Genomic DNA, 24,208 nt, shown 5'->3' on the forward strand with positions numbered 1-24,208 from the left:
GCTGTTCGTGATCTGAGAATGCCTGCCAAACGCACCCCAGCCCATTCTTATTCTTCTGATTATTTCTGTCTCGTGATCCGGATCTGCCGTCACTACCTGCCCTAAGTAGATGTATTCCCTTACTACTTCCAGTGCCTCGCTGTCTATTGTAAATTGCTGTTCTCTTCCGAGACTGTTAAACATTACTTTAGTTTTCTGCAGATTAATTTTTAAACCCACTCTTCTGCTTTGCTTGTCCAGGTCAGTGAGCATGCATTGCAATTGGTCCCCTGAGTTACTAAGCAAGGCAATATCATCAGCGAATCGCAAGTTACTAAGGTATTCTCCATCAACTTTTATCCACAATTCTTCCCAATCCAGGTCTCTGAATACCTCCTGTAAACACGCTGTGAATAGCATTGGAGAGATCGTATCTCCCTGTCTGACGCCTTTCTTTATTGGGATTTTGTTGCTTTCTTTATGGAGGACTACGGTGGCTGTGGAGCCGCTATAGATATCTTTCAGTATTTTTACATACGGCTCGTCTACACCCTGATTCCGTAATGCCTCCATGACTGCTGAGGTTTCGACAGAATCAAACGCTTTCTCGTAATCAATGAAAGCTATATATAAGGGTTGGTTATATTCCGCACATTTCTCTATCACCTGATTGACTGTGTGCATATGATCTATTGTTGAGTAGCCTTTATGGAATCCTGCCTGCTCCTTTGCTTGACAGAAGTCTAAGGTGTTCCTTATTCTATTTGCGATTACCTTAGTAAATAGTTTGTAGGCAACGGACAGTAAGCTGATCGGTCTATAATTTTTCAAGTCTTTGGCGTCCCCTTTCTTATGGATTAGGATTATGTTAGCGTTCTTCCAAGATTCCGGTACGCTCGAGGTCATGAGGTATTGCGTATACAGGGTGGCCAGTTTCTCTAGAACAATCTGCCCACCATCCTTCAACAAATCTGCTGTTACCTGATCCTCCCCAGCTGCCTTCCCCCTTTGCATATCTTCTAAGGCTTTCTTTACTTCTTCCGGCGTTACCTTTGGGATTTCGAATTCTTCTTGACTACTTTCTCTTCCATTATCGTCGTGGGTGCCACTGGTACTGTATAAATCTCTATAGAACTCCTCAGCCACTTGAACTATCTCATTCATATTGGTAATGATATTGCCGGCTTTGTCTCTTAACGCATACATCTGATTCTTGCCAATTCCTAGCTTCTTCTTCACTGTTTTTAGGCTTCCTCCGTTCCTGAGAGCATGTTCAATTCTATCCATATTATATTTCCCGATGTCAGCTGTCTTACGCTTGTTGATTAACTTCGAAAGTTCTGCCAGTTCTATTCTAGCTGTAGGGTTAGAGGCTTTCATACATTGGCGTTCCTTGATCAGATCTTTCGTCTCCTGTGATAATTTACTGGTATCCTGCCTAACGGAGTTGCCACCGACTTCCATTGCACACTCCTTAATGATGCCCACAATATTGTCGTTCATTGCTTCAACACTAAGGTCCTCTTCCTGAGTTAAAGCCGAGTACCTGTTCTGTAGCTTGATCTGGAATTCCTCTATTTTCCCTCTTACCGCTAACTCATTGATCGGCTTCTTATGTACCAGGTTCTTCCGTTCCCTTCTCAGGTCTAGGCTAATTCGAGTTCTTACCATCCTGTGGTCACTGCAGCGCACCTTGCCGAGCACATCCACATCTTGTATGATGCCAGGGTTAGCGCAGAGTATGAAGTCTATTTCATTTCTAGTCTTGCCGTTCGTGCTCCTCCACGACCACTTTCGGCTATCCCGCTTGCGGAAGAAGGTATTCATTATCCTCATATTATTCTGTTCGGCAAACTCTACTAATAACTCTCCCCTGCTATTCCTAGTGCCTATGCCATATTCCCCCACTGCTTTGTCTCCAGCCTGCTTCTTGCCTACCTTGGCATTAAAGTCGCCCATTAGTATTGTGTATTTGGTTTTCACTCTACCCATCGCCGATTCCACGTCTTCATAGAAGCTTTCGACTTCCTGGTCATCATGACTGGATGTAGGGGCTTAGACCTGTACAATCTTCATTTTGTACCTCTTATTAAGTTTCACAACAAGACCTGCCACCCTCTCGTTAATGCTATAGAATTCCTGTATGTTACCAGCTATATTCTTATTAATCAGGAATCCGACTCCTAGTTCTCTTCTTTCCGCTAAGCCCCGGTAGCACAGGACGTGCCCGCTTTTTAGCACTGTATATGCTTCTTTTGGCCTCCTAACTTCACTGAGCCCTATTATATCCCATTTACAGCCCTCTAATTCCTCCAATAGCACTGCTAGACTCGCTTCACTAGATAACGTTCTAGCGTTAAACGTTGCCAGGTTCATATTCCAATGGCGGCCTGTCCGGAGCCAGTGATTCTTAGCACCCTCTGCTGAGTCGCAGGTCTGACCGCCGCCGTGGTCAGTTGCTGCGCAGCTGCTGGGGACTGAGGGCCGGGGTTTGATTGTTGTGTTCTGCTCGCGGACAAATTGGTGTGGCCATCAGGGGCCAAGCTTCTGCACTAGTGTTGCTGCGATAAGCAGTCCGGCAGGTTTGATTGTAGTTTTGGGTTCCTTGGAACAGATACTGAATGGGCGCCCCTTTTAAGTGCAGTGGTTTCGCATTTGCCAAAACGCGGATTGTTAAAAAAAAGCGAAGAAATGAATGAAATTGAACACGGAGTAGTGCATCTTGTATAAATTTAATATCAGTTCTCTCTTCAATAAGACGTTTCTTTTGGTTTTCTTGCTTAAGCCAACACCGATTAGATTTTGGAGCTATTTACAGGAGTGCGATTACCTGTGCGCGCATTGGCTTTGTAGCTGTCCCCTCACTTCCACAGAAAGTTATTTGTGGGTATAGCATATCAGTAACTCACTGGCCCTTACGTCGCTATAATTTCTTAGCATAACTAGTACAGGTAAGGATAGTCGAAATAACTGGTTCGACCAGCTTGTCGCATAAACAAGAATCTACAGTTCACTACAGACCCGTAGCACGTGTTAACTGCTCATGCTCTGTGCACATTTTTTATAAAAGAGTCGCCAATTCACGAGTGAATCACAATATATGATCATACTATTATTATGGTGAAGTGAAGAAAAGAACGACGGTGCCGAAGACGACGAAAAGTCGACACAGCCTGGCTGGGCTCTGTCCGTCTCCGCGAACGTTCTCTATTTGTAAATACACCTTGTAGATAGCTTTGTACGAGTGTGTCACAGAGTGCATGCCCGCGCCCCTCTCAAGATGGCCGCCATTGCCGCAGCAACAACAACGCCGCTTGCACAGCGATGGGGAAGAGAGCTTCCCATTGTCCCGAGCTCGCACGACCTGTTTGGTCACGTGTGTCGCCTGAGCGCGGCGGAGGGACGAGGCGGCTCGGCGAGCCGGCAGAGCGGCTTGGAAGACGGAGGAGGTTGGTCGGGCACCGGGGGTCAGCTGAAGATGTGGTCGGCAGGCTGAGATCTCCAGGCCGAAGCCTTCGCCGGTCGAGCGACAGACGGTGCAAGTCCGTCAGGATTTTCGGCAGCGAGGTTGCAGCAGCCCGACGCTCTTCAGATCGGGACCTCGGCAAGCACGCCCCAGATAAGCCTCGTGTTCCAGCCCGCTCTCAGAACTTTGCGCCGGACTCTCTTTTCTAATCGCGTTTGATCTTTCATTTGTTTATCCATCGCGTGTTAATTTTTGTATGTTCTGTTAGTGTAGTGTTTGCCGCATTTATTGTCGCGTATATTTTTCATTTGTGTCGCAGATTTTTTGTTATTTCGCGAGTGTTAATGGTTCCCACGTGGTGGGCTTAGTGTCGCGCGAGTGGCGTCAGGGCGTGTGTTGTGTGACCCGCACGCCTTCCGCGAGCTAGGACCCACTACTGGAAGTTGTATGTTCTTTTTCTTTCATTATGTCTCGCGCATGATTTTAATTTATTAAATTGAATGTGTGTGTCGTACGTCGCCTCCCGTCTCATGCCTCTGGTTCACGGTCGATCAGGCGTGGACCTTATCGCCGGTCAGCAGTCGAACCCTCACTAAACGCACGCGGGGTGGGTTTGTTGTCGCCCCATCCCCTCCGGTTCGGAGAGTGCGAATTACCCCACCACCAATCTTTGACAGAGTGTGAGTGAGTGAGCGAAAAACTTTATCAGCTCTAGATTCGCTGGTCTTCTGCGGTCTTCAGATGGAATCGTCCATCTTCTAGCACAACGGTCGGTTGCCCTTAGTCCAGGGCTCCGCTGGATGCTGCTGCCAGTTGTGCTCGCCGAATCAGACCTTCTTGGTCGACCTGGCGATCGCTGGAGAGCACTCCCTCCCATTGCTCCGCACTCGGGTTTGGTATAACGGGTACCACGTCTATCTTCTGGCATGCCCACGTTATGTGGTACAGCGTGGGTGTTTCGTGGCACCAGGGGCATTTGTCATTGTATTGTGTGGTATAAATTTTGCTGAGTACGTTTAGGTTCGGGTACGAGCCCGTTTGTAGCTGCCTCCACGCGAGAGAGTCCTCTCTGCTAAGGGAGTTGTGCGGTGGTGGATAGCGCTTTCTGCAGCCCTTGTAGTAATTTAGTATCGCCGAATAGTCTTGGGGTACAGGTTCGGTCTCCTCGTGGTCGCCTACGTTGGATGCTCGGTAATAAGTGCACCCTCGAGCTATCCTGTCCGTCTCTTGGTTCCCTGCCACTCCCGTGTGTCCCGGCGCCCATACTATCGTATGCCTAATTGGTTCTTATTTTGTTTGTCGTGGTGTTATGTGGTCTCCGGAGCGGAGTATGCGGAGCGCTCCGTGCCCTATTCTGCCGCGTAGGTAGCTGCGGCACGCTGTTTGCGAGTCTGTAAGGATTGTTAGAGACCGTTTAGACCGATATCCCTCCGCTGCCGCTAGAGCGACGGCCGCTTCTTCAGCCTCGACTATCGTACAGCCTTGTAGTGATGTCTCGCGTAGGTTCGAATCAATCACCGTTGCTACCGCGTTGCTGTTGCTCTGCCCAGCTGCTCTGGCGTATGTGGCTGCGTACACGTATACCGTCGTTTCTTGGGGTGCTAGTGTCTTTTGTAGGTAATCAGCCCTCGCTTCTCTGCGTGCTTTGTGTAGATTGGGATCCATGTTCCGGGGTATGGGTGCTACATTTAGTGTGTTGCGATACTCGTCCGGAATTGTTTAGGTCCTCTGTATCTCTTGAAGTTGATCGGCGCAGCCTAGTTTCTTCAGGAGCTCCCTGCCAGATGGGGTCTGCTGTAGTCTGCATTGTTGGGAGACTAGTTGCGCCTCTTTCAATTCATCGAAGGTGTTGTGTAGTCCTAAGGCTAGGAGCTCTTCGGTTGAGGTGTTGTAGGGAAGGTGGAGTGCGGTTTTGTAGGCTTTGCGTAGAATCGCGTCCGCCTGTTATACCTCACTCTTGATGGGATTGTAGAATGGAAGGTTGTATGCCACTCAGCTGACGACCAAGCTTCTGACCAGCTTGAGTGTGTCCTCCTCTCGCATGCCATGGCGTCTGTGTAAGACGCGCGTGATCATGCGGGCCACTTGTAGGGTGGATGCCTTGAGTAGGGCGAGGGTGTTGGTGCAGCGTTGTTTTGACTGTATCCACATCCCCAGGATTCTGATGAGCGTCTTTTCCGGTATCGGCTTCCCCTCGAGGTAGACGTTGAGCTTTAACTCGTCGCTGGTGGGGACTGTGCGGTTTTGCTTTCCTCTCCAAACTCTCAGGAGCTCGGACTTCTCAGTGGAGCAGGCTAGCCCTCTTGCTCTGACGCAGTCCTCTACGCAGGTGGCTGCCTCTTGTAACTTCTCTTCTTTCTGTCTGGGCGAGCCTGTGTTAACCCAAATGGTGATGTCGTTGGCATACACGGCGTGGTGTATGCCGTCGATTTCTTTTAACTGTTTTGTCAAGCCAATCATTGCTATGTTGAAAAGCGTGGGGGAGATGACCGACCCTTGAGGCGTCCCTTTGTTTGGAGTAAGGAACTTCTCTGATCGGAGCCCTCCGAGGCCAATAGTTGCCGTTCTGTTTGAAAGGGAGGCTTTGACGTAGCCGTAGACTCTCCTCCCGCAGTTCAGGTCGTTCATGCCCGTGAGGATAGCTTCGTGGCTTACATTGTCAAAAGCCCCCTTGATATCCAATGCCATTATTATATTCTCCCCGCTCCTGTGGACGTTCCCGAGTACTTCTTTGATTTGAAACAGAACGTCTTGGGTCGATAATTTTGCTCTAAATCCAAACATGCTGTGGGGATACAGTTCGTTGTCCTCCATGTACTGTTGTAGTCTCAGCGTCACCACTCGTTCGTGCAGTTTTCCCAGGCACGATGTGAGCGAGATCGGTCTGAGGTTCTCAATTTGCAGTTTCTTGCCCGGTTTAGGAATCATCACTACCTCCGCATGCTTCCACTCCTCGGGAACGGTCTCAGCTTCCCAGTGTTTGTTGAGAAAGTCGGTTAATTCTGCGACTAACTCTTCACTGAGGTTGCGGATGAGTGCGTTATTTATCTTGTCTGCACCCGCGGCCGTGTTTCTGGTTGTGTTTCGAATCGCTGCGTAGACATCTTCTCGCGTGATGGGTCTGTCCAGGTTAACGTTTTCTCTTCCTCGGTAGCGCTCTGCGTAAGCTGCTGGGTTTGTGTCCCCGAAGCATTTAACGCGTACCTTCTCTAGGAGTTCCGAGTCTGGTCCCTCGAACTGGTGGATGAACCGGTAGATGGTTTTGTTGTTTTCTGCCTTGGTCTTGGTCGGATCTATGAGAGCCTATGAAAGCAACGTCCCCAAGCCAGCTGAGCGTCCATACTTGCAGCTCCCGCTGACACTGGCGCTAGTTTCCTCTGGTGGTAGGAACTGTATGCACACGACGGCTGCCGAAGGGAAAGCGATACAGGGATTGTGAAAACTGTCTACTAATAACTATGCATTCTTTGTCTCGGCTGTTACTTCGCTTTTGCTTAATTACACTTCCTCGCTTATGCCTGTATAGCCACCGCTTTTCCGGTGCCAAAAAAATGAAGTCCGTGTCAAGATGAGTCGTGGAGATGAGTTGCCAGGAAGCTGGCATGGCCTCTTCATACCGATCGTATCATGTGAGCCGGAATGCCGTCACGGCCGGTTTCACTACAGCTGCTTACCCGTTTTTCCAACTTTATTTTCTTTTTTTCCTTTTTCTAGCATTGAGGCGGCGACGGCGACGTCACCAGTTTTATCCTTACCACCAACCATTGAATATTATTATTATCAATCTATTGCTATTATTATTATTATTATTATTAGTAGTAGTAGTAGTAGTAGTAGTAGTAGTACTAGTAGTAGTAGTAGTACATGTACCAATGAGTTATTTTTATACCCAGCAACCCCAAAGCAGGCTTCTCTGCACACACACTCATAATGCGGAAAAGCTTTCAATGCGGCCTGCCGAGAACAATTTTCTCTCGTCAAATTTTTCATCGGGTGGAGGGGTTTGAATTATTCCTTCTCGCTTATAAAACTACCTATCATCTACATCTACGGTATTATAACGATTAAATATCCTAGCTTTTCGAATTACGCATTTTGGTTCAGATACGAAGCATTACACTTTTCACATGACAGACCGATTTTTGCTGGAGCACTCGCCAAAGAATGCTTGCGTATTAAAAATGAAACGGCGCACGCAGGCCGATGGGTGTGCGGTGAGGTCGCGTGACCGAAAGTGAGCCCCGTCAAACGTTGCACGTTGAAGCGCCGCGGGGCGGGCAATCAAAGGTGACCAGTCGATTCTGCCCTAACTGAGCTCCACGTGGCCTGCCCGCGCTACTAGGAGGTTAACACTTTGTTAACACGTAGTCAAAGAGACACTAAAAATATTGGAACTGAAATTAGTATGTAATGCTTCCTCAATAAAAAAAAAGACGCTCTTACCGTGAGAAGAGGCTTGCTAAGACGGAAAACATGCAAAAACGAAATACGGGTGGCGGCGCCGCCCTGAAGTTCCCGCACCACCCCGCCTTGACGTCATTGATTTTGATTCCATCAGCTCGGAGCCTATAGTTATCTGGCTATCGCTAGCTGTCGAGTGCATTGAATTCGAAAAAAAAAAGCCAAACACTGAACTTAGCAATTTTCAAGAACTTTTATCGAACCGCGATGGCTCAGTACGAAAAAAGAAATACTTTGAAATCTGTGACATAACACGGACATACCAACCCTGAAATTTTAGCGCGATATTCACAAATGGTACTTTTACCTTCATTTTATCTTGAAGTCATCAAGCTATTGCAGCGAAATTAACGAAAGTTTAGTTTTTAAGGAATCCATATAAACTGTGTCCTTTAGTGTTTCTTAGCGGTCAAGACGTTTTTTACTCTCCCCCCGTCCTCTTTCTTTTTTTCAAAGAGCATATTATGACAAATCTCTCTAGTAAACCTGAGGGACACCGCTCTCGTTGAAAGCGCGCTCACCCGGCAGGCGAAATCTGCCGCCTCGAGAAAGGGGACGCTGTCGCTCAGGGCGGCCGCCCACAGCGGACTGTCCGAGAGCAGGACGCGCACGTCTGTCGCGGCCCCCGCCGTGGCCGCGCCGCCCTCCGAGCCGTCGTCCGTGCTGCGGTTGCCTCGGAGATCGGCGGCCTGCTCCATCTCCCCGGTTCTGATGGTCAGCTGGAGAGCCTGCGTGCAATGTAGGCCAGCCAGCTACATCACCATCGTGTACGTGTTGAAAAAGGACGAGAAAAAATTGGACGGCGCTTAAGCTTCGCTTTTAAGAGTGGAACGCGATAGCATTCAAAGATCCCTGACTGCTGCTCACGCTTCCCGGCAACTGCAGCGTATGTAAACGTAATCTTTACCGGGAAACGCTCGCTGCGAACGCTATGAACGAAGGCGGGCTTTCTGCATGGAGTAAGGAAAAAGACAGGAGGGTGCATTACGTCACACAGCCTTGGCATGCGAACACTCTGTGAAGCCACAGTGGCGGCCCAACACATCACCTCTCGCGTCGGGATCACGGAAGAAATTCGAGATTTGCGCAGACGTTTGGTCACCGGTATTTTTATTCGGTGCGCGCTCGGCCAGCAGCTGCTAGCTGCTCAGATGCAAGCCTCCGAGGCTGCTCAATTTCTGTGCTAGTATCTTGGGTCGAATTTTTCTCTGGATGCTTGTTTCGCCTCGGTCCTCCCGAAAGGAATGTGTTCCGCACCTTGGGCGAGTTGTGAGAGGTTCACAACTCGGCCAAGGTGCGAGTTGTGTAGCGCTCACAACGTCAGCGCTACAGGCTACAGGCTATATACTTCGGCCAAAGTGAACAGACCGTTGTGAGCAATAATAAGCGATATGTATTCATCACATTTTTGACCGAGGACTTGCCCATGTGGACTTTGCCCTGTTATACGAGCTTTATTGATTTGCATTGTCGCTGGATCAGTGGCGTCTTAAGCATGAGGGTTTGCCGGCATGCGATTGATCGCATTGCGGGAGCGGAGTCGTCCTTGCAGGGCAAACGCGGTGGAGCTTGTTGTTTCAGGTGACGCCAACTCCCACAAGAAGCGGTGAGTTCCATATGCTGCGTACGTGCTATGCTGCTCTCTCATGAAACGCGGTGCGTTTTCAATTTATCTGCTGCCAAGAAAAGCAGCAGCAACTGCAAACAGCACTTGTTCCAGCTTTTGGCGTTTGAGACCGATATACGACCGGGTCATGCGGTCTCCGCTATGTTAACAAGTACTCTCCCCGCTTCGAACATTGCGTACTGCGAACACTAACAAGCGGTAGGCCATCGGACGCATACGATCTTATTACAAAAATAAAATATGGGGTTTTACGTGCCTAAACCATGATCTCATTATGTGACACGTCGCAGTGGAAGACTCCGGAATAATTTGGGCCACCCGGAGTTCTGTAACGTGCACCTAAATGTAAGTATATGGGTACTTTCGCATTTCGCCCACGTCAAAGTGCGGCAGCCGTGGTCTGGATTCGATCCCGCGACCTCGTGCTTACCAGCCCGACACCATATCCACTAAGGAACCACGGCGGGTAAAGCATAACATGCATCGCGAACGAAAGAGAAATCTGCGCTCCAACTCGACTAAACTTCGCTTTATTCCTCACCCGAGAATTGACCAGCTTACAACAGTTTTTAGCCTCCCTTTATATGCATGCTTAGCTTCTCAAATGACGACAGACTTCACTATGCAATTTACTGTAACACAAACCGCAGTGCACACTTACCGCAAAAGCAGTCAGCAGTGTAGCAACGCCGCGCACCTTGCGGTGAGGCCTGCAACATTTGCCTTCAACTCCGGACACGCCTGAGAGGCATTCTCTTTCATGCGGCTCACCGAACGGACAAGCATAGCGCAAAACCGCGATTTAATGCCACAATCCAGAAACTTGAGCGCGGCATTAGGCGATAATGCCGTGGCGGTGGTCATGTTTTTGTTTGTTTGAAGAGCTTCAAATGATTTTGAATGTCTAGCGAAAAAGAAAATCCAACCGGGAATACTAAAACCCACCGCGCTCTGATGTTTTATCACGTGTTTCGCCGCCACAACGGATTCAATCACGTTGTCACATGCTCCCTCCTATCATTTCCTTCCTCCATGGTTTTTCTGGTCGAAACGCGACCTGTTCCATGAGCCGCGATGCGGTAATTTAAGCCCCTTAAACTTCGTAAAGTAACGGCACGCTTTGGAGAATGCCGCCTCCATCTCGCGCGCTGTGGCCGAGGCGGACGCCGCGTCGCTGTTGGCCTAATAGCATCACCTGCTAATAGCATCACGGCGCTCGCGCCGTGCATCAGCGCCATTTTCGCTCGAGAAGCGTCTACGGAGTGGCGAGGAGCGCATGTTGGCGCCGTTGCAACGCTCGAGCCATGGAGCAAGGAAACTGAGGAGAGGCCCTACCCCCTCCGCGCGCTAGGAGAAAAGTGTGGAGGAAATGACGCGTTAGATTCTCTTCTTTCTTGCTCTTTTTTTTATTTCTTTGCTGTAGCGGCCACGCCTTTCGGGCCACAATGGCGGCTTTGTTATGGTTCTGTGTGCTCACAGGGGTTGCTCCGTAGGTTTCGTACCGTGGCAAAAGCGCTGTGTTGGTAGGTTTGCGTTGGTCTCCGTGTTTTGTTGCGCTGCGTTATTTGGACCGTGCTCTACCGGATGTTGCTGTGGCCAGGTGGGACAGGAGGAACTAAAGTTCGTGAAATGAACGTGCATGCAACGCTGTGCGCAATGTACCGCGCCACGGCAATGGCTACTGACGAAGGAATATCCGCGTGAAATTTAGCCCTCTTTCGCGGAATCATGCTAACGTGCTAACGATTGCTTAGCATTGCTGCGGAGCGCGCGGGTCTGAGCAACATGGTTGCGCGCAGCGCGGCGTGGTTTCGCGAGAAACGTAAACAAGAGAGGAGAGCTCGCCCGACAGGCGGAGCAACGCCATGAGCAATGCCAACTTCCGGCTTCACTTTAGCTTCACAAAGTGTGACGTCAGGGCCTCTCCTTATTTCCTTCCTCCGTGGCTCGAGTGGTGTAAGCCGCATTATGGTCGAGGAGGGAGCGCGTAAGAGAGGGAAACGAGGAGGAGTGAAGGCGGAGGAGCAGAGTGTCGCTACTTTACGAAGTTTAAGGGGTTTTAGCGATGGATGGATGGATGGTACGAGCGTCCCCTTGGGAACGGTGCGGTGGGTTGCGCCATCGAGCTCTTGCTATTATACTGCCTAATGTACTACCTAGGTTAAAGAAGAAAAAAAATACAATATGAACTCCCATAACCAAAATTTCTGATCCCCTATTGCAAACTTTGCTTTTCTACGTCTCCGTTTTTTGTCGTTTCCATACTTTTCTTCCACCAATCCTCCAATCGCCCCTTACTAATCCCTATTGCTCGGACATGTTTACTTTTCCACCACTCTCGCTGAACCCAAGGGCTTCAAGGAGGCCAGGGGTGCCTAAATCGACCGCTGGGCAGGCGTCTTTACATTCTAATAAAACATGCTGCATAGTTTCCCTACCTTTACCGCAGCAAGCACCTGCTTCTTCTTTTTTCCTATATCTTGCTTTATAGGTGCGTTTTCTAAGGCATCCCGATCACACTTCGGAAAGTAATGAGCTTCCCTTTGAGTTATCATAAGTTGTTTTTTTCCTGATTTCGTTTTTTTTCCTTTTGATTAGTTACTCATGGCAGGTTTCTTTTCCACTGCCGCCACGCATGAAATTATTTCAGCCTCTCTGACTTTCCGCTTGACGTTCTTTGTTGCTGTGTTGCCCACCCTACAAGCCGCATACTTGCTGGCAAGCTTCCTGGTTCTTTTCCTCCACTGTGAATCAATGTTTCCCTGTACAGATACCTAAACACTCTCCCAGCCCATTTCCTTTTTTCCATATTCCTCAGTCGTTCTTCATACTCAATTTTACTGCGAGCTTCCCTCACTTCAAAACTGGTCCAGCCCGTATCACCCTGCACAGCTTCATTTGTAGTCTTCCCGTGAGCGCCAATGCGAGTCGTCCCACTGACCTCTGGTTCCCATCGAGTCCTGATTGTATCCTGATTTAAAGCAAACAACTGCATTTCCAAAAGCAAGTCCTGGAACCATTACACCTTTCCACATACCTCGGAACACCTCGTACCTGTTGTATCCCCATTGCGCTCTGTGCTTCATTCAGGCTGCATTTCTCTTCCGCTTCGCTGTTATTGTTTTTTCCTGTGTTTCCATATATCTATTGCCTTCGTTTATCCATAATCCAAGGTATTTACATTCTTTTACCCTAAGTATTTCCTGGCCCTGTATTGCCACTGTCTGTTCACTGTTTTCATTGAATACCATAACACCTGATTTTAACACTAAATTTCAAAGCTAAATTGTTGCCTTCCTGTCCTCGGATATTCGCCAGACGTTGCAAATCACTTTGCTTATTAGCTAGCAGCACAATGTCGTCGGCATAAAATAAACCTGGGCTCTGCTGCTCTATTACTGTACCCGCCTGTTTGTATGAAAGATTAAACCCGATATTACATCCTTCTAGCGCCCTCTCCATCCTCACCACGTACATCATAAACAGTAGTAGGGATAAAGCGCACCCCTGCCTCAGTCCCTTGTTGACATCAACTTTCTCCTCGCTCTTCATCCCTTCCCATATGCGACAGAGGAGAGCGCCATCTCGAAGTCTTTCATGGAAGCGAGGGCGCCGCTCCATGGACTCGGAGATATTTACGCGCCGACATGCGCAAATGCCGGACGCCGTCTCCGGTCTGTGCATTCTAGAAACACTGGAAAAGGGGTTTGTTTGAGTTCTCACGCAATGGAATTATGTTTTCTCGTATATTCAAATTACAATCCGAAAGCTATGATGTCTGTAGGTGTTGTGCAAGTCATAGTTTACGATTTTTCCACGTGTTCTAGCTTAAGAAATTTAATTATTTGAGTACATTTCTTGCTTAACTTGAATGGCCTGGGTGTGTGTGGTTCTATTGTTCTTTTGTGTGTGTGTGTGTGAAAACAGTGTCCGACGCCGGACGCCGACGCCGAATTCTCTTCTATACGGGCCCCTGAACGCTATAGCGCCAAAATGTCACCGGCGATTACGGTACTCCCTATAATGCGAAATTTGAGCGCAGCTGTCTAGGTGTTTTGAATTCGCAATATATTAAGGCAAAGAATTTGAATCTGAAAGGCCGGGTCCCTTCGCAGGCGGCGATGAGCCTCTGCTCGAGCAGCTCGTGCGGCAGCAGCGGCAGGCGAAGCACTTCCACCGGTTGCGTCGCTCATTGTTCAGAAAGATAGGGGGGACACGGGAACGCGCAGCTCACGCGGAGTGTATTCTCGAGCGGCGGCGGCAAGCCGAAGTAGCGCATGCGCAGTGAGTTCGAAGCTCACGTACGCCAGTGCTGTTAACTGTTGCAGACCGTAATATTCATCAAGGGGCCAAGGCCTCGTGAGGCTTTTTCGCCTTTAGTCTTTGCCTCCCGCAAGGAAATATTGTATTCGTATCGGTGGACGAGCTCGCCGCATGCTTTAGTAATGACCTCATCAGCGAATGGGTGACGAAGCACGCTACTATATGGCGCCATCTCGTAGAGGGTCGTCGCCGTGCAGCACGACTCGTGCGGCATACAGCTTTCCTCATCCTTTCGCCATGCTCTCTTCCACTTCCCCTCGTCCTCCGCTCTCCTCCTCGCGCTCTCTTCGCTATCGCCGTCTTTCGCCCTCCGCCGTTCGCTCTCTTTTTTTCGTACTTCGGTGGGCTCGTCCGTTCTCCCGGTTACAAAGACGCCGAGGCCGACCTCTCTATACCGTCGCTTCCACCGAAGGAACTCACACGGCGAGAGTCAGTCTTGCTTCGGAGAATTCAGACAAGCACCCTCCTTACTCCTCACTTGTTGAACCATTTCCACAGGGGTGGCACACCACCACCCGTAAGTGGGTTCTGTTCCATGTCCACATGTCGTGCTGATCTCAACCACCTTTGTTGGGATTGCCCCCTCTACATTCCACCAAGGCCTCGTGCCCTAGCCACCATATAGCGGTGACCCTGGCGTTCTTCTCTCCGGACTTGGGCCTGCCCGGATACCACGTCTCCGGACCATGCCATCGAGCTCTAGCGAGCACTGCTGCTGTTCCTCCAGGACCCTGCAGCACCACCCGTCGGCGATCGGCTCCGCGACAGCCACAAGCGTCATGCGGCCCCCGCTTAGCTGCCTCCAGGACGTTCGTTAATAAAACGGAGGCAGCCCCACCCTTCCCCTTTTGCAATAACACCCCTCCCCTTTCCACCGCAGCATCTTCGGCGTATTTTAATGTGGAATAAACGTGGTTTCATTCATTCATTCAAAGCAGGAATCACAATTTAATTCTTTTTATTGTTTTGTCGTACTTTGTGTTTGCTTACCGACTTAATCTCACTGCACTATCTGTATCTGTGCGTCCTCTAATAGCCCGACATTTTTTTCCCGTAATAATTACTTATTTACATATATCGCCGTGATACGCACGCAAAACACTTGCCAAGTGTTTACAGGTGTACGTACTACAGGTTCTATTATGCCAGCACTTGTTATGTCTACAGAGAGGGTTCAGCTCGAGTGACCGGAGTTGTCTGCACACCGTCAATTCGGGGTACGATTTCAACCACAATGCCCCAGCTATCAAGACACGAAATCACTAATGCTTCTCGCAAAGCAGATGCTTTTGTCGACAGGAACTTGTGTGGAGGTAATGTAGACTGGCCCTGTGGCATCATCCCTGGTCACGCGCGCAGTTTCAGCGGGCAGTGTTATGAGACGCCAAAATGATCGTAGGCTAAAAAAGTAGCAGCATTTTCGCCCAAGGCAAAGCATCGATTGCCGTGGCAAATTAGTAGACTGCCGTACGACGTGGGGATAGTAGTTTTACGGCCGTATAAATTTGTAAACGTTCGCTTAGTAAGTGAACAAGCATGTTGTCACGCGTGCGCAAGTAAACGTGAATACATCTCACTCGATGACCGCGCACATTCGCTGTCAAAACGCTGGGGTGAGAAAGCGCGTCAACAGCCGCGACCAAATTGACCTTTGTGCTGCCTCTCATTTAAACGCGAACTTCGCAGCGAAAACAGAGCTAGTAGAAGCTTGATGTGGGTGAGTTGGTTATGCATACTTGATGAAATGAGCGCTACGAATACGCGGACGAAAGAACACAAGTACGACAGACAAGGCGCTACTTCCAACTAAATGTTTAGTTGGAAGTAGCGCCTTGTCTGTCGTACTTGTGTTCTTTCGTCCGCGTATTCGTAGCGCTCATTTCATCAAGTAGGAAAACAGAGCGCACGCGAAGCTATCAGCCCTCGATGCCCCTTGACTATAGACTTATCGCAGATCGCTTTCAAGATAGGGCCCAGGTGGCTGCGCGCGGCCGCGCTATACACAGCCGTCCAAGTCGAACGCCGCCCGTCCTCCCGCCCCCCAACCCCCGGTGTCTTACGTGCGACGAAAGACGGCGCGCTTTCTCCCCGCTTTCCTCCATTGCACGCTCGAGATTAAGCCGACATTGTAGGCTCCCCCTCGACGCTTTCACTCGCACAAAGAGCGTACGGCGCGCGGCGACGATGTTATCGCCCCTAGACTATATTAGGGCGAGCTCCCCCACTGGAAAAGCTGGCGCCACCGTCGGCGTGACGTGGCATGAGGGATCACGCGGACACAGCGGCCGCGTCGGCTGCTTCGGAAGCGCCGAATCGAGCTGAAAACGAAAGTTTATAGACCCCCCTGCGCCGCGGTTCTGATTATTTGTGAGGCTTTGCCGTCTTGGGTGTCTGCTTGACAACACTTGAAAGTACTATAATAGGTAGTGGCTGACTTTGCAGGCGTGCAGCATGGTAGGCTCGGTGCCGCAGTGCCGGACGTACGCAATGGAGCCCGGTGTCAGCCTTATACGCGTAGTCGCAGGACAAGGAGCTGCGTGAAGCTCGGCTCGCGAAACTTAGAACCGGCAGACAGCCATCGGCTGCAACTCGGGTATGCAGCAAGCACACACGCGAGGAAAATTTCTGCTACGGCGCCGGGACTGCGATGTTCGGTGAGCAGCAGAAAACGCGTACTGTACGTATTCACTGTACTCACTGTTTTCACTGTACGCATTCGGTAAAGAGATGGCGTCCCTAAACGATTCTGTGCTGTCAGTTTGCCCAAGGTTATTATATCGACAATCAAAAACTTCCCTCGTTTTGAGAGTACTTATATAAATGTCCAGGAGGGCTACCGCGTGGTGTTTTTATTGAGCGCCGTAAGCAAAACCTATGACAAGCGCGCCGCGTGATCCCTCATACTACGCAAGGGAGGCGCTTCCGACAGATGGCGACTCCGTAAGTCCTCGCCCCCAATACTCATCGCAGATTACTTTTATGAAAGGACCCAGGTGGCCGCGCGCGGCCGCACAACACGCAGCCGCCGCAGTTGAACGCCCCTCCCCCCTCCCTCCTCCCGGTGCCTTGCGCGCGACTGAAGACGGCGCGCTTCGTCCGCGCTTTGCTCCACTGCGCGTACGAGACTGAGCTCTCACCGTCGGCTCACCCTCGACGCTTTCGCTCGCACATGCAGCATACGGCGGGCGGCAACGATGTTATGAACCTTGGACTTTGCACGGCACATGACGGCTGCGACGCAGGCGACGACGGCAGAAATGCGCCTGGAGTGTCCGTGCAACTGCTGTCGCAATAAAACGCCGAGTCTAACTAGCTAGTATTTATTCCCGGGAGACTTAGCAACCACATCAGCTGTCTCACTCACAAAATGAAACTCAAGAGCAACGCTGTCCCGTCTTACGTTCGGACTTTCTCATTCTGTGTGCGTCAGCTTTTGCGCTTCATAAATTATTCAGTGATGAGATCGAATGTGGGGACCGTGTGCGTCTCGCGGGAACCATGTCAGGCACGATGTGTTGTAATGCTGAAAACTTTAGCTGCTGTTTTTTTTTTTCGTTGAACAGATTAGGTAACGTTAGCTCGGACACCCCATATATTTGGCAATGCTTCCCGGCAATTATTGCACACATCTGGGTCGGCGTACCGTGGATAGCAGTGCTGCCACCTGGCCCGAGCGGATGGCAGCGTCGAGGATTGCCAACCGCGAGGGAGACCCCGGCTCCAGCCAGCATTCTTCCTCAATGCTGTTGTTGGTATTTCTGCGTTGTGAGAAGGGTAAACTTCACAAAAAACGGTACAGGTAGAACTTTAACCGGGGTCAGATATCAGCTAAACCATATAGTTTCTCCTTCAGAACGCCATTAACAACAACTTAAGAGGTTCTTAAATTCATAAGTTTGCCTAAGTCCGGTAATACTGCAGATAAAATAAGTTACAACAATATACAGAACTCTGATTCTTCTAGCATAGAAAATTCTTTCAGTGTCTACTTCTACATAACATATACAGCAGTCGTAAGATGACCTCTACTTATCCCATTCATTGCTACAATCAATCTTTTTTTTTCTCTCTTTCCCGTAGATCCAGATGAGGTACGCTGCGTGGTATTAGCGCTGAAGACTACTAGCCCTAGCTTAGATAACATTTCAGTATTTTATCTAAAACTTGTTGCACTACTAAGTTCAGAAACAGATTGTATTATAAATACTCATATTATTAAATGCGGTATTTTTCCAAGTTCACTTAAAAAGCTAATAATGCTCTTATACATAAGGTGATAAAACGGAGAATTTTAACTATCGTCCTATTTTTATTATCTCGTCAACTAGTGAAGTTGTTGAGTAGTAGTTTTGTGAGCTCCTAAACATTTGTTTTAAAACATTTAATTTGTTGAAATCCTGTCAATTAGGTTTTCGCGCGACGAAATTAGCTTTAATATCCCTACGCGGCTACATTCGTCACTCGATTGCCATTGGTAACTTGGTTGGTTCGGCATTTTTGGACTTTACTAATGCTTTCGATACGTTTAATCATAGCACGCTTTTACAGTGAAGGCGAAAGCAATAACCTTCAACAACGTAATACCGAGGCCGCATTGTGTAATTTTTCAGCACCATTATGATTTAATATGTAAGCTGGTTCTTTTGTACTGTAGTAGGATGTTCGCTGTTTCCGTTTTGTTTTCACGTGGCTTGTTTAACCACCAGTTTTTCTTGCTTTAAAATCAAAACGTTCTTATTTACCTACCAAACCAACTTTAGCCTCGCTCTTCTTTGTGGCATCATTTACCGCAGCGTTTTTTGTCATGTCACGTGCTTTTTGTCACGCGTGGCTCCGTGAAATATGTCGTTCCTTGGTTTATAGAAGAAGAAAAAACAGTGTTCAAATGAAATTAGCATTATATGTTGCTTGTTTTCTGAACCTAGTGCGCATAAGCAGTTCTATTAATATCCCTGCTTTCGTAGTTTTCTATCAAAGGCTCTTTCGATGTAAAATACAACAAAAAGTCGGTCTTTTTGTACAATGTCTTTAATTAAAAATTCTTTCTTACAGCCACCCAGAGAAAAAAGTGCTGACGATATTTAGCAGCAGCACACACACACACAAAAAATTGAGTAATGTCAGAAGAACGGAGACACCCACGAGCGCTACGTGTGACCTTTGTCTTTTGTGCTACAGTTAAATATTTTCAGCTTTTACCACATGGCCTAAATCTCATTTTGAGAGAAAATGCACGTTTACAGGACATTTTCTTATGTTTATTTGAGGCACGATAGAAAATTCAAACAGAACAGAAGTTCACAGGAAGACAGACGCTAGAAGTGACAGTGGTCCAACAAGGAACGCCGACTGCAGTCAATGTCCAAACAAGAGAGAGCCTTAGAATAGGGACCCCAATAGCTTGGCGCCCCAAAGAGCTTTGCGGGTGTTAGCGTTGGGGCACGCAGAAGTGAAGAGCTTTAGAATAGGGCTTTGAGTTTGCGGATAGCGTCTTGCGCTGACTACGGCGTCAAAGAAAAGCTATTAGAAATAATTAAATAAAATGTACGATTTTATGATAGCAATAGTAATTTTGACTTGCGTGTATTCGCATTTAATTACAATTTAGAGGTTATTCTGTAAGCAGCAAACAATTAGTTGCGCTTAGTTCTGAGCAAATCAACTTTACGTGCCTTCCCCAGCCAAGCTTAACCGTGTTAGGCCTACCAGCCATAATATCCACAATTGAATTAGGAATCAGCGGCGTCTAATGAATCAATTTTCATAACACACGCTAGTTGAGAGAAAGCGATAACCGCAGTCATTTCTCCTAGCTTGCGAACTTCACGCGTTATCACGAATCGAACCCAGTTTTGTGCAAGGTTAGAGCCGTCGCTTCGATGGGTGCCGCCATGTTTGCTGACGCAAAGCTCTTGGGGCCGCCATTTTGGGCTTCCGCTAAATCGGTGAAATAGCGTTCCCAACGCAAAAGCCAAGCGCATTTCGCGCCTCGGGCATGCGCAGTGGCTTCCACGCGATTTCTTTGGGGCGCCAAAACGTTTGGGGCCCGTATTCCAAAACTCTCTAAGTTCCCTTCGTCTGGGCGACAACTGTCTTCACGAAGAGAAATGTCCTCGCCAGAGCGTTGGCTTCAGCGACTTTCCTGATTCGCCCACTATTCGTCACGATAGGCAATTGTCTTTACACACCAAATTTCTGTACACTGGAACTGAAAAAAAAAGTGAAATAACAGAAAACACAAACAGAAAACAGAACTTTTTGGTGGCTCAAAGGCAAATGATTTTTTTACGCCTACATTTTCTATAAAATAAAACAGAAAATAATATCTAAATAACAGAAGAACTTAAAACAGAAACGAAAGCTTTACAGAAATTTGTTGGCAAGGCAGCTGCCAGAAAAAAATGTTCAAGGAAATATTCTTTACAGTATACTCTGGCCGAGGGAACGCTAATTACACATAAGTGTAGCGAAACAAAAATGATAATACACATACTGTAAAAACAATCAAACTGCATAGCTGCATTCCTATGTACGTACAAGTCCGACCTTTCACAGAAAAGAAAAACATTTTGCTAGAAAGGAGAACTGCATTGATGCCACATGAAAGAGTAAATTTGAGGTGCGATCAGTCATCCCGCACAATGAATGTGTGAGACGACTTGGAATACTTGTCTATAGATCTGTTAACGGAAAGCTCGCATTCCCTATAATTACTAACAGCCAGTATCCACATTCCACGTCTACCCGTTTCGCTTCTACAAACATATATTAATTACCAAGACCTTGAACAAATTATGGCAAATTTACTACTAATTTTTCAGCCACACTACTTTGGAACTCATTACCGTGTCATGTTAAGATACTCTGATTTTTACACATTGAAACCAAACCTTCGTAAACTTTTGCACTCAATATATTAATTTCATCGTTCACATTATATTAATAATTCCTTTGTGTCATTAAATATTTTACGGCGCTAGCTAGTGACTAACTTAATATGGTGTCTTGTGTGTTTGCACATAGCGTGTTTGTATTTACATATCCTACTCATTTGTAATGGGAGGTCCCCTGTACAGACTATGGGACCTCCCTCTGTATCTATGTATAATCGCCATTTGTGACCTTATTCTTATGCACAATTAGGAACTCTCAAACACTGCCTAACCGCACTAATAGAGAGAGAGAGAGAGATACTGTTGCTACCGTGTGCTCTCCTCCACTCACAGGTGAAATGCGCATCACCGGAATAGCGTTCCAATTTCGGACGCCAGGGGAAAGCGCCGAATGTGAGCGCTCTCGCACAGCAATTACCTCAATACACTCAAGAATGCGACACGCTCTATACTGTCGCACTCACGCATACGCGCCCCCTGGAGGTTTCTTAATCTGTTCACACCAGCCAAATCCTCTGCCGTCTTCAACTGCATTCGCCTTCCCCTCACAGACCACCGGTTATATGCCGAACGAGTTGCGTGACTCGTCAAACTCCACTACTTCTTATCGGCTACCGCGTATGATTTCCCTAATTCATTCCGCCATCACCCATCATTGTAGTATAGACGATAGACGATGAAAGCGAGGCGGACTAGGCGCTGTCAACTGGACCTTTATTTGAATAGATTAAGTGCATAAGACGGCCGCAAGCGCGATAACACGATCAGTGTCAAGTGAATGTTCATATTGTCTGTGACTTAGTTTGCCACCCTAGGCATATTACTTCATTAGAATCAACGCGAGTTGATAGCCAGCTCCTGTAATGTATCATGCACTTTGCGTTATCGCGTCTGTTGTAGCGTTACTGCGATGTTGCATTCGAACCAACTGGTCTATCTTCGCACAATGCAGCACATAGGTCCCGAACCAGAGATCAGGTCGAGTGGACTGAATTCTGAAAATTTGTGGACAAACCAAAAGCATTGAAGATTGCAATACGATCTGTAATTTATTCTTAAAATTGACGGATGACTTGGCGTTAAAGAGCTTAGGAAGCATAAAATTAGCAAGGTGGAGGCTTGAGGTTGTAAGCAGCAAGATGCATAGTCAAAGATAAGCGGGACAATGTCCCCGGCGATTTCTACGACACAAGGGAATGCAGAGCGATTTCCCACGATTAGGCCAGCTCTAGCTAGAATAAGGCAAGCGCAGCGCACTGTTTCACGGTATTATATAGTCCGGCTAGCGTGTCAGGCTATTGTAGAGCCCGTACTACAGACCGCTGGCGTTGATCAGTATACATGGTGACGCGTCCGCACACCTGGAGCGCGAGTCCAGAGCGGCGGTGCGGCGGACCCTGAGCGCCGGAACGAAGTCGCCCTGCGTGGCCAGCCGAGCCAGGTGCTCGATGACCACGGCACGATCGGCCAGCTCGAACACCTCGGCGCTCAGGTTGTAGTGCGCCAGCAAGGAGCGCACTTCAGCCGCTTCCACGGGCGGCGCCTTCATCACCTGGAGGCACCTCTGCGCACAGTCACGTGAGGTCCCTAGATGAGGCAGAGTCGTTAGAGAGTTTTAGCAGAGCGTTTACTGTCCGCTCCGTTCAGACCGGCCTATCATAACGATTTGCACACAGGCGCTGAGCAGAACGCCACCGGGAGCACTGACGCTCGTGCGCGCAGCGCACATAGCGGGCGCGGATCGTGGAGCGCTCACCACGTTTCCCTATATAGAACTCCATTCAGCGGAGCGTCAGGGCGCGTCTGGTTGCTTTCGTAATCGTTTTACAGCCAAGCTGAGAGCACGTCAATGGCGTCTCTGGGAGACGTGCTTGCTACAGATAAGCGAAATCAATTAATTGTATGCAACCATCGGTGCGCGTGATATGTGTGCGGAGCGAAGCGGACGGACCGAGCGGAGCGGAGCGGACCGAGCGCCATAACCGCACCCTTACTGACATGCTGTCCATGTATGTCTCCGCTGACCATCGCGACTGGGACGTTGCGCTGCCGTTCGTTACTTTCGCCTATAATTCGTCTCGCCATGATACCGCAGGCTTCTCTCCATTCTTCCTCTTATTTGGCCGTGACCCTACGCTACCTTTGGACACCGTTCTGCGTACCTGAATTCCACATCCGAGTACGCTCGTGAAGCCGTACTCAAAGCACAAGAACGCCATATCGCCCGACGTCGACTTGTGGAGTCGAAGGACAATCAGCGGCGCTTATATGACGCCCGCCACGTGACGTTCATTACACACCGGTCGCCCTGCATGGTTCTCCTTTGGTCGCCGTCGCGACGCGTTGGCCTCTCGGAGAAGTTACTTTCACGCTACTCTGGCTCTTACCGTGTCCGGCGTCAAGTAACTGACGTCCCGTACGAAATCGCCCCTCTTGAGTTAACCGGGCTCAGCATCGCTCCGACGTGGTCCAAGTCACGCGTCTTAAGTTGTATCACTCGCCCGCCTCCTAACCAGCACCGAGCCGGTGCTTCAGCCGCCGGGGGTCATGTGACACGCTGACGAAGAATATGTTTTCATCTTGGTCGGAATAAGACGACGCTCTGGACTCCACGCGCTGCCTACCATCTTGGCAGCTGCTACAATTATTGTAAATGTCCTGTAAATATATGTCTGACTGTTTTAACCCCGTAACAATATATAAGCGCGCCCGCGTTGGGCTATACGATATTCGATTCGATATTCGGTACGTACACTTCGTATTCGATTAGTACTCGAAGTTGATATTCACTCGCCTCAAGCCTTTCTTTTTTATTATGCACGGGGAACGGGGGCAGCCATATTGCGTCGCTGCGGTTGGCGCATCGGTGCTCTTGGACATCTGGGCAGTCATTGCACTTGTGGAGCGCAATGCCTACATACGCTCAGACGTACACCACCCTTTCTCCTGTTCGTCTAGCGATGATCACTGAGCATTGTTTGCCATACGACAGCGGAACAGCATACCCTAGACGAAGGACTATTTACTTCTTGAAACCGTGTCGAGTACATTAAGACGGAACGAATCACAATTACCAACTCGCGCATATCTTTTTTTTGTTCTACGCTGTCCAATGAAACCCGGAGACTTGCAGAAAGAGGAGGGCCACTACAGCCTACGTGCTGAATTATGCTCCAGACCATAACACTCTCTTCCCTTATAGACATTCCAGACTTCCCTAATTTTAAGTAAATAAAGAGGTATCATCTCGGAAGCCCAAACTATATCCGTATATAGGGCAGACCACAGCTCTTGAAGCTTACGAACGGGTTTCGATATATTCGTCAGCGGATGGGCTCATCAATCTGCTGGCTGATTTTCATGCCTGCAGCCAACGTTTGTTTTACGGTAGGAGCTCACGTAGACCACTGCGGATTGATTTTGGCCACCGCTCTGCGTTCTTCAAAGCGCGTCGCGAAC

General features: G+C 48.7%; 1 protein-coding gene across 2 annotated transcripts in view; it reads right to left on the bottom strand.

Moving 5' to 3' along the window:
• Window positions 1-24,208, bottom strand: part of LOC139059566 (uncharacterized) — an 89,422-nt gene that overhangs the window by 39,674 nt on the left and 25,540 nt on the right. For both annotated transcript variants that reach the window (XR_011514199.1, XM_070538005.1), the window contains exons 6-8: window positions 22,111-22,313; window positions 17,500-17,614; window positions 8,428-8,634 (exon numbers count right to left, since the gene is read on the bottom strand). Coding sequence is in view for 1 of the 2 variants with exons in the window: in XM_070538005.1 (XP_070394106.1) it covers window positions 8,428-8,634; window positions 17,500-17,614; window positions 22,111-22,313 (525 nt within the window). In the remaining variant the exon portion in view is untranslated. The remainder of the gene's footprint in view (window positions 1-8,427; window positions 8,635-17,499; window positions 17,615-22,110; window positions 22,314-24,208) is intronic.

The sequence above is a fragment of the Dermacentor albipictus genome, chromosome 1 (assembly GCF_038994185.2).
Source record: "Dermacentor albipictus isolate Rhodes 1998 colony chromosome 1, USDA_Dalb.pri_finalv2, whole genome shotgun sequence".
Classification (NCBI taxonomy): domain Eukaryota; kingdom Metazoa; phylum Arthropoda; class Arachnida; order Ixodida; family Ixodidae; genus Dermacentor; species Dermacentor albipictus.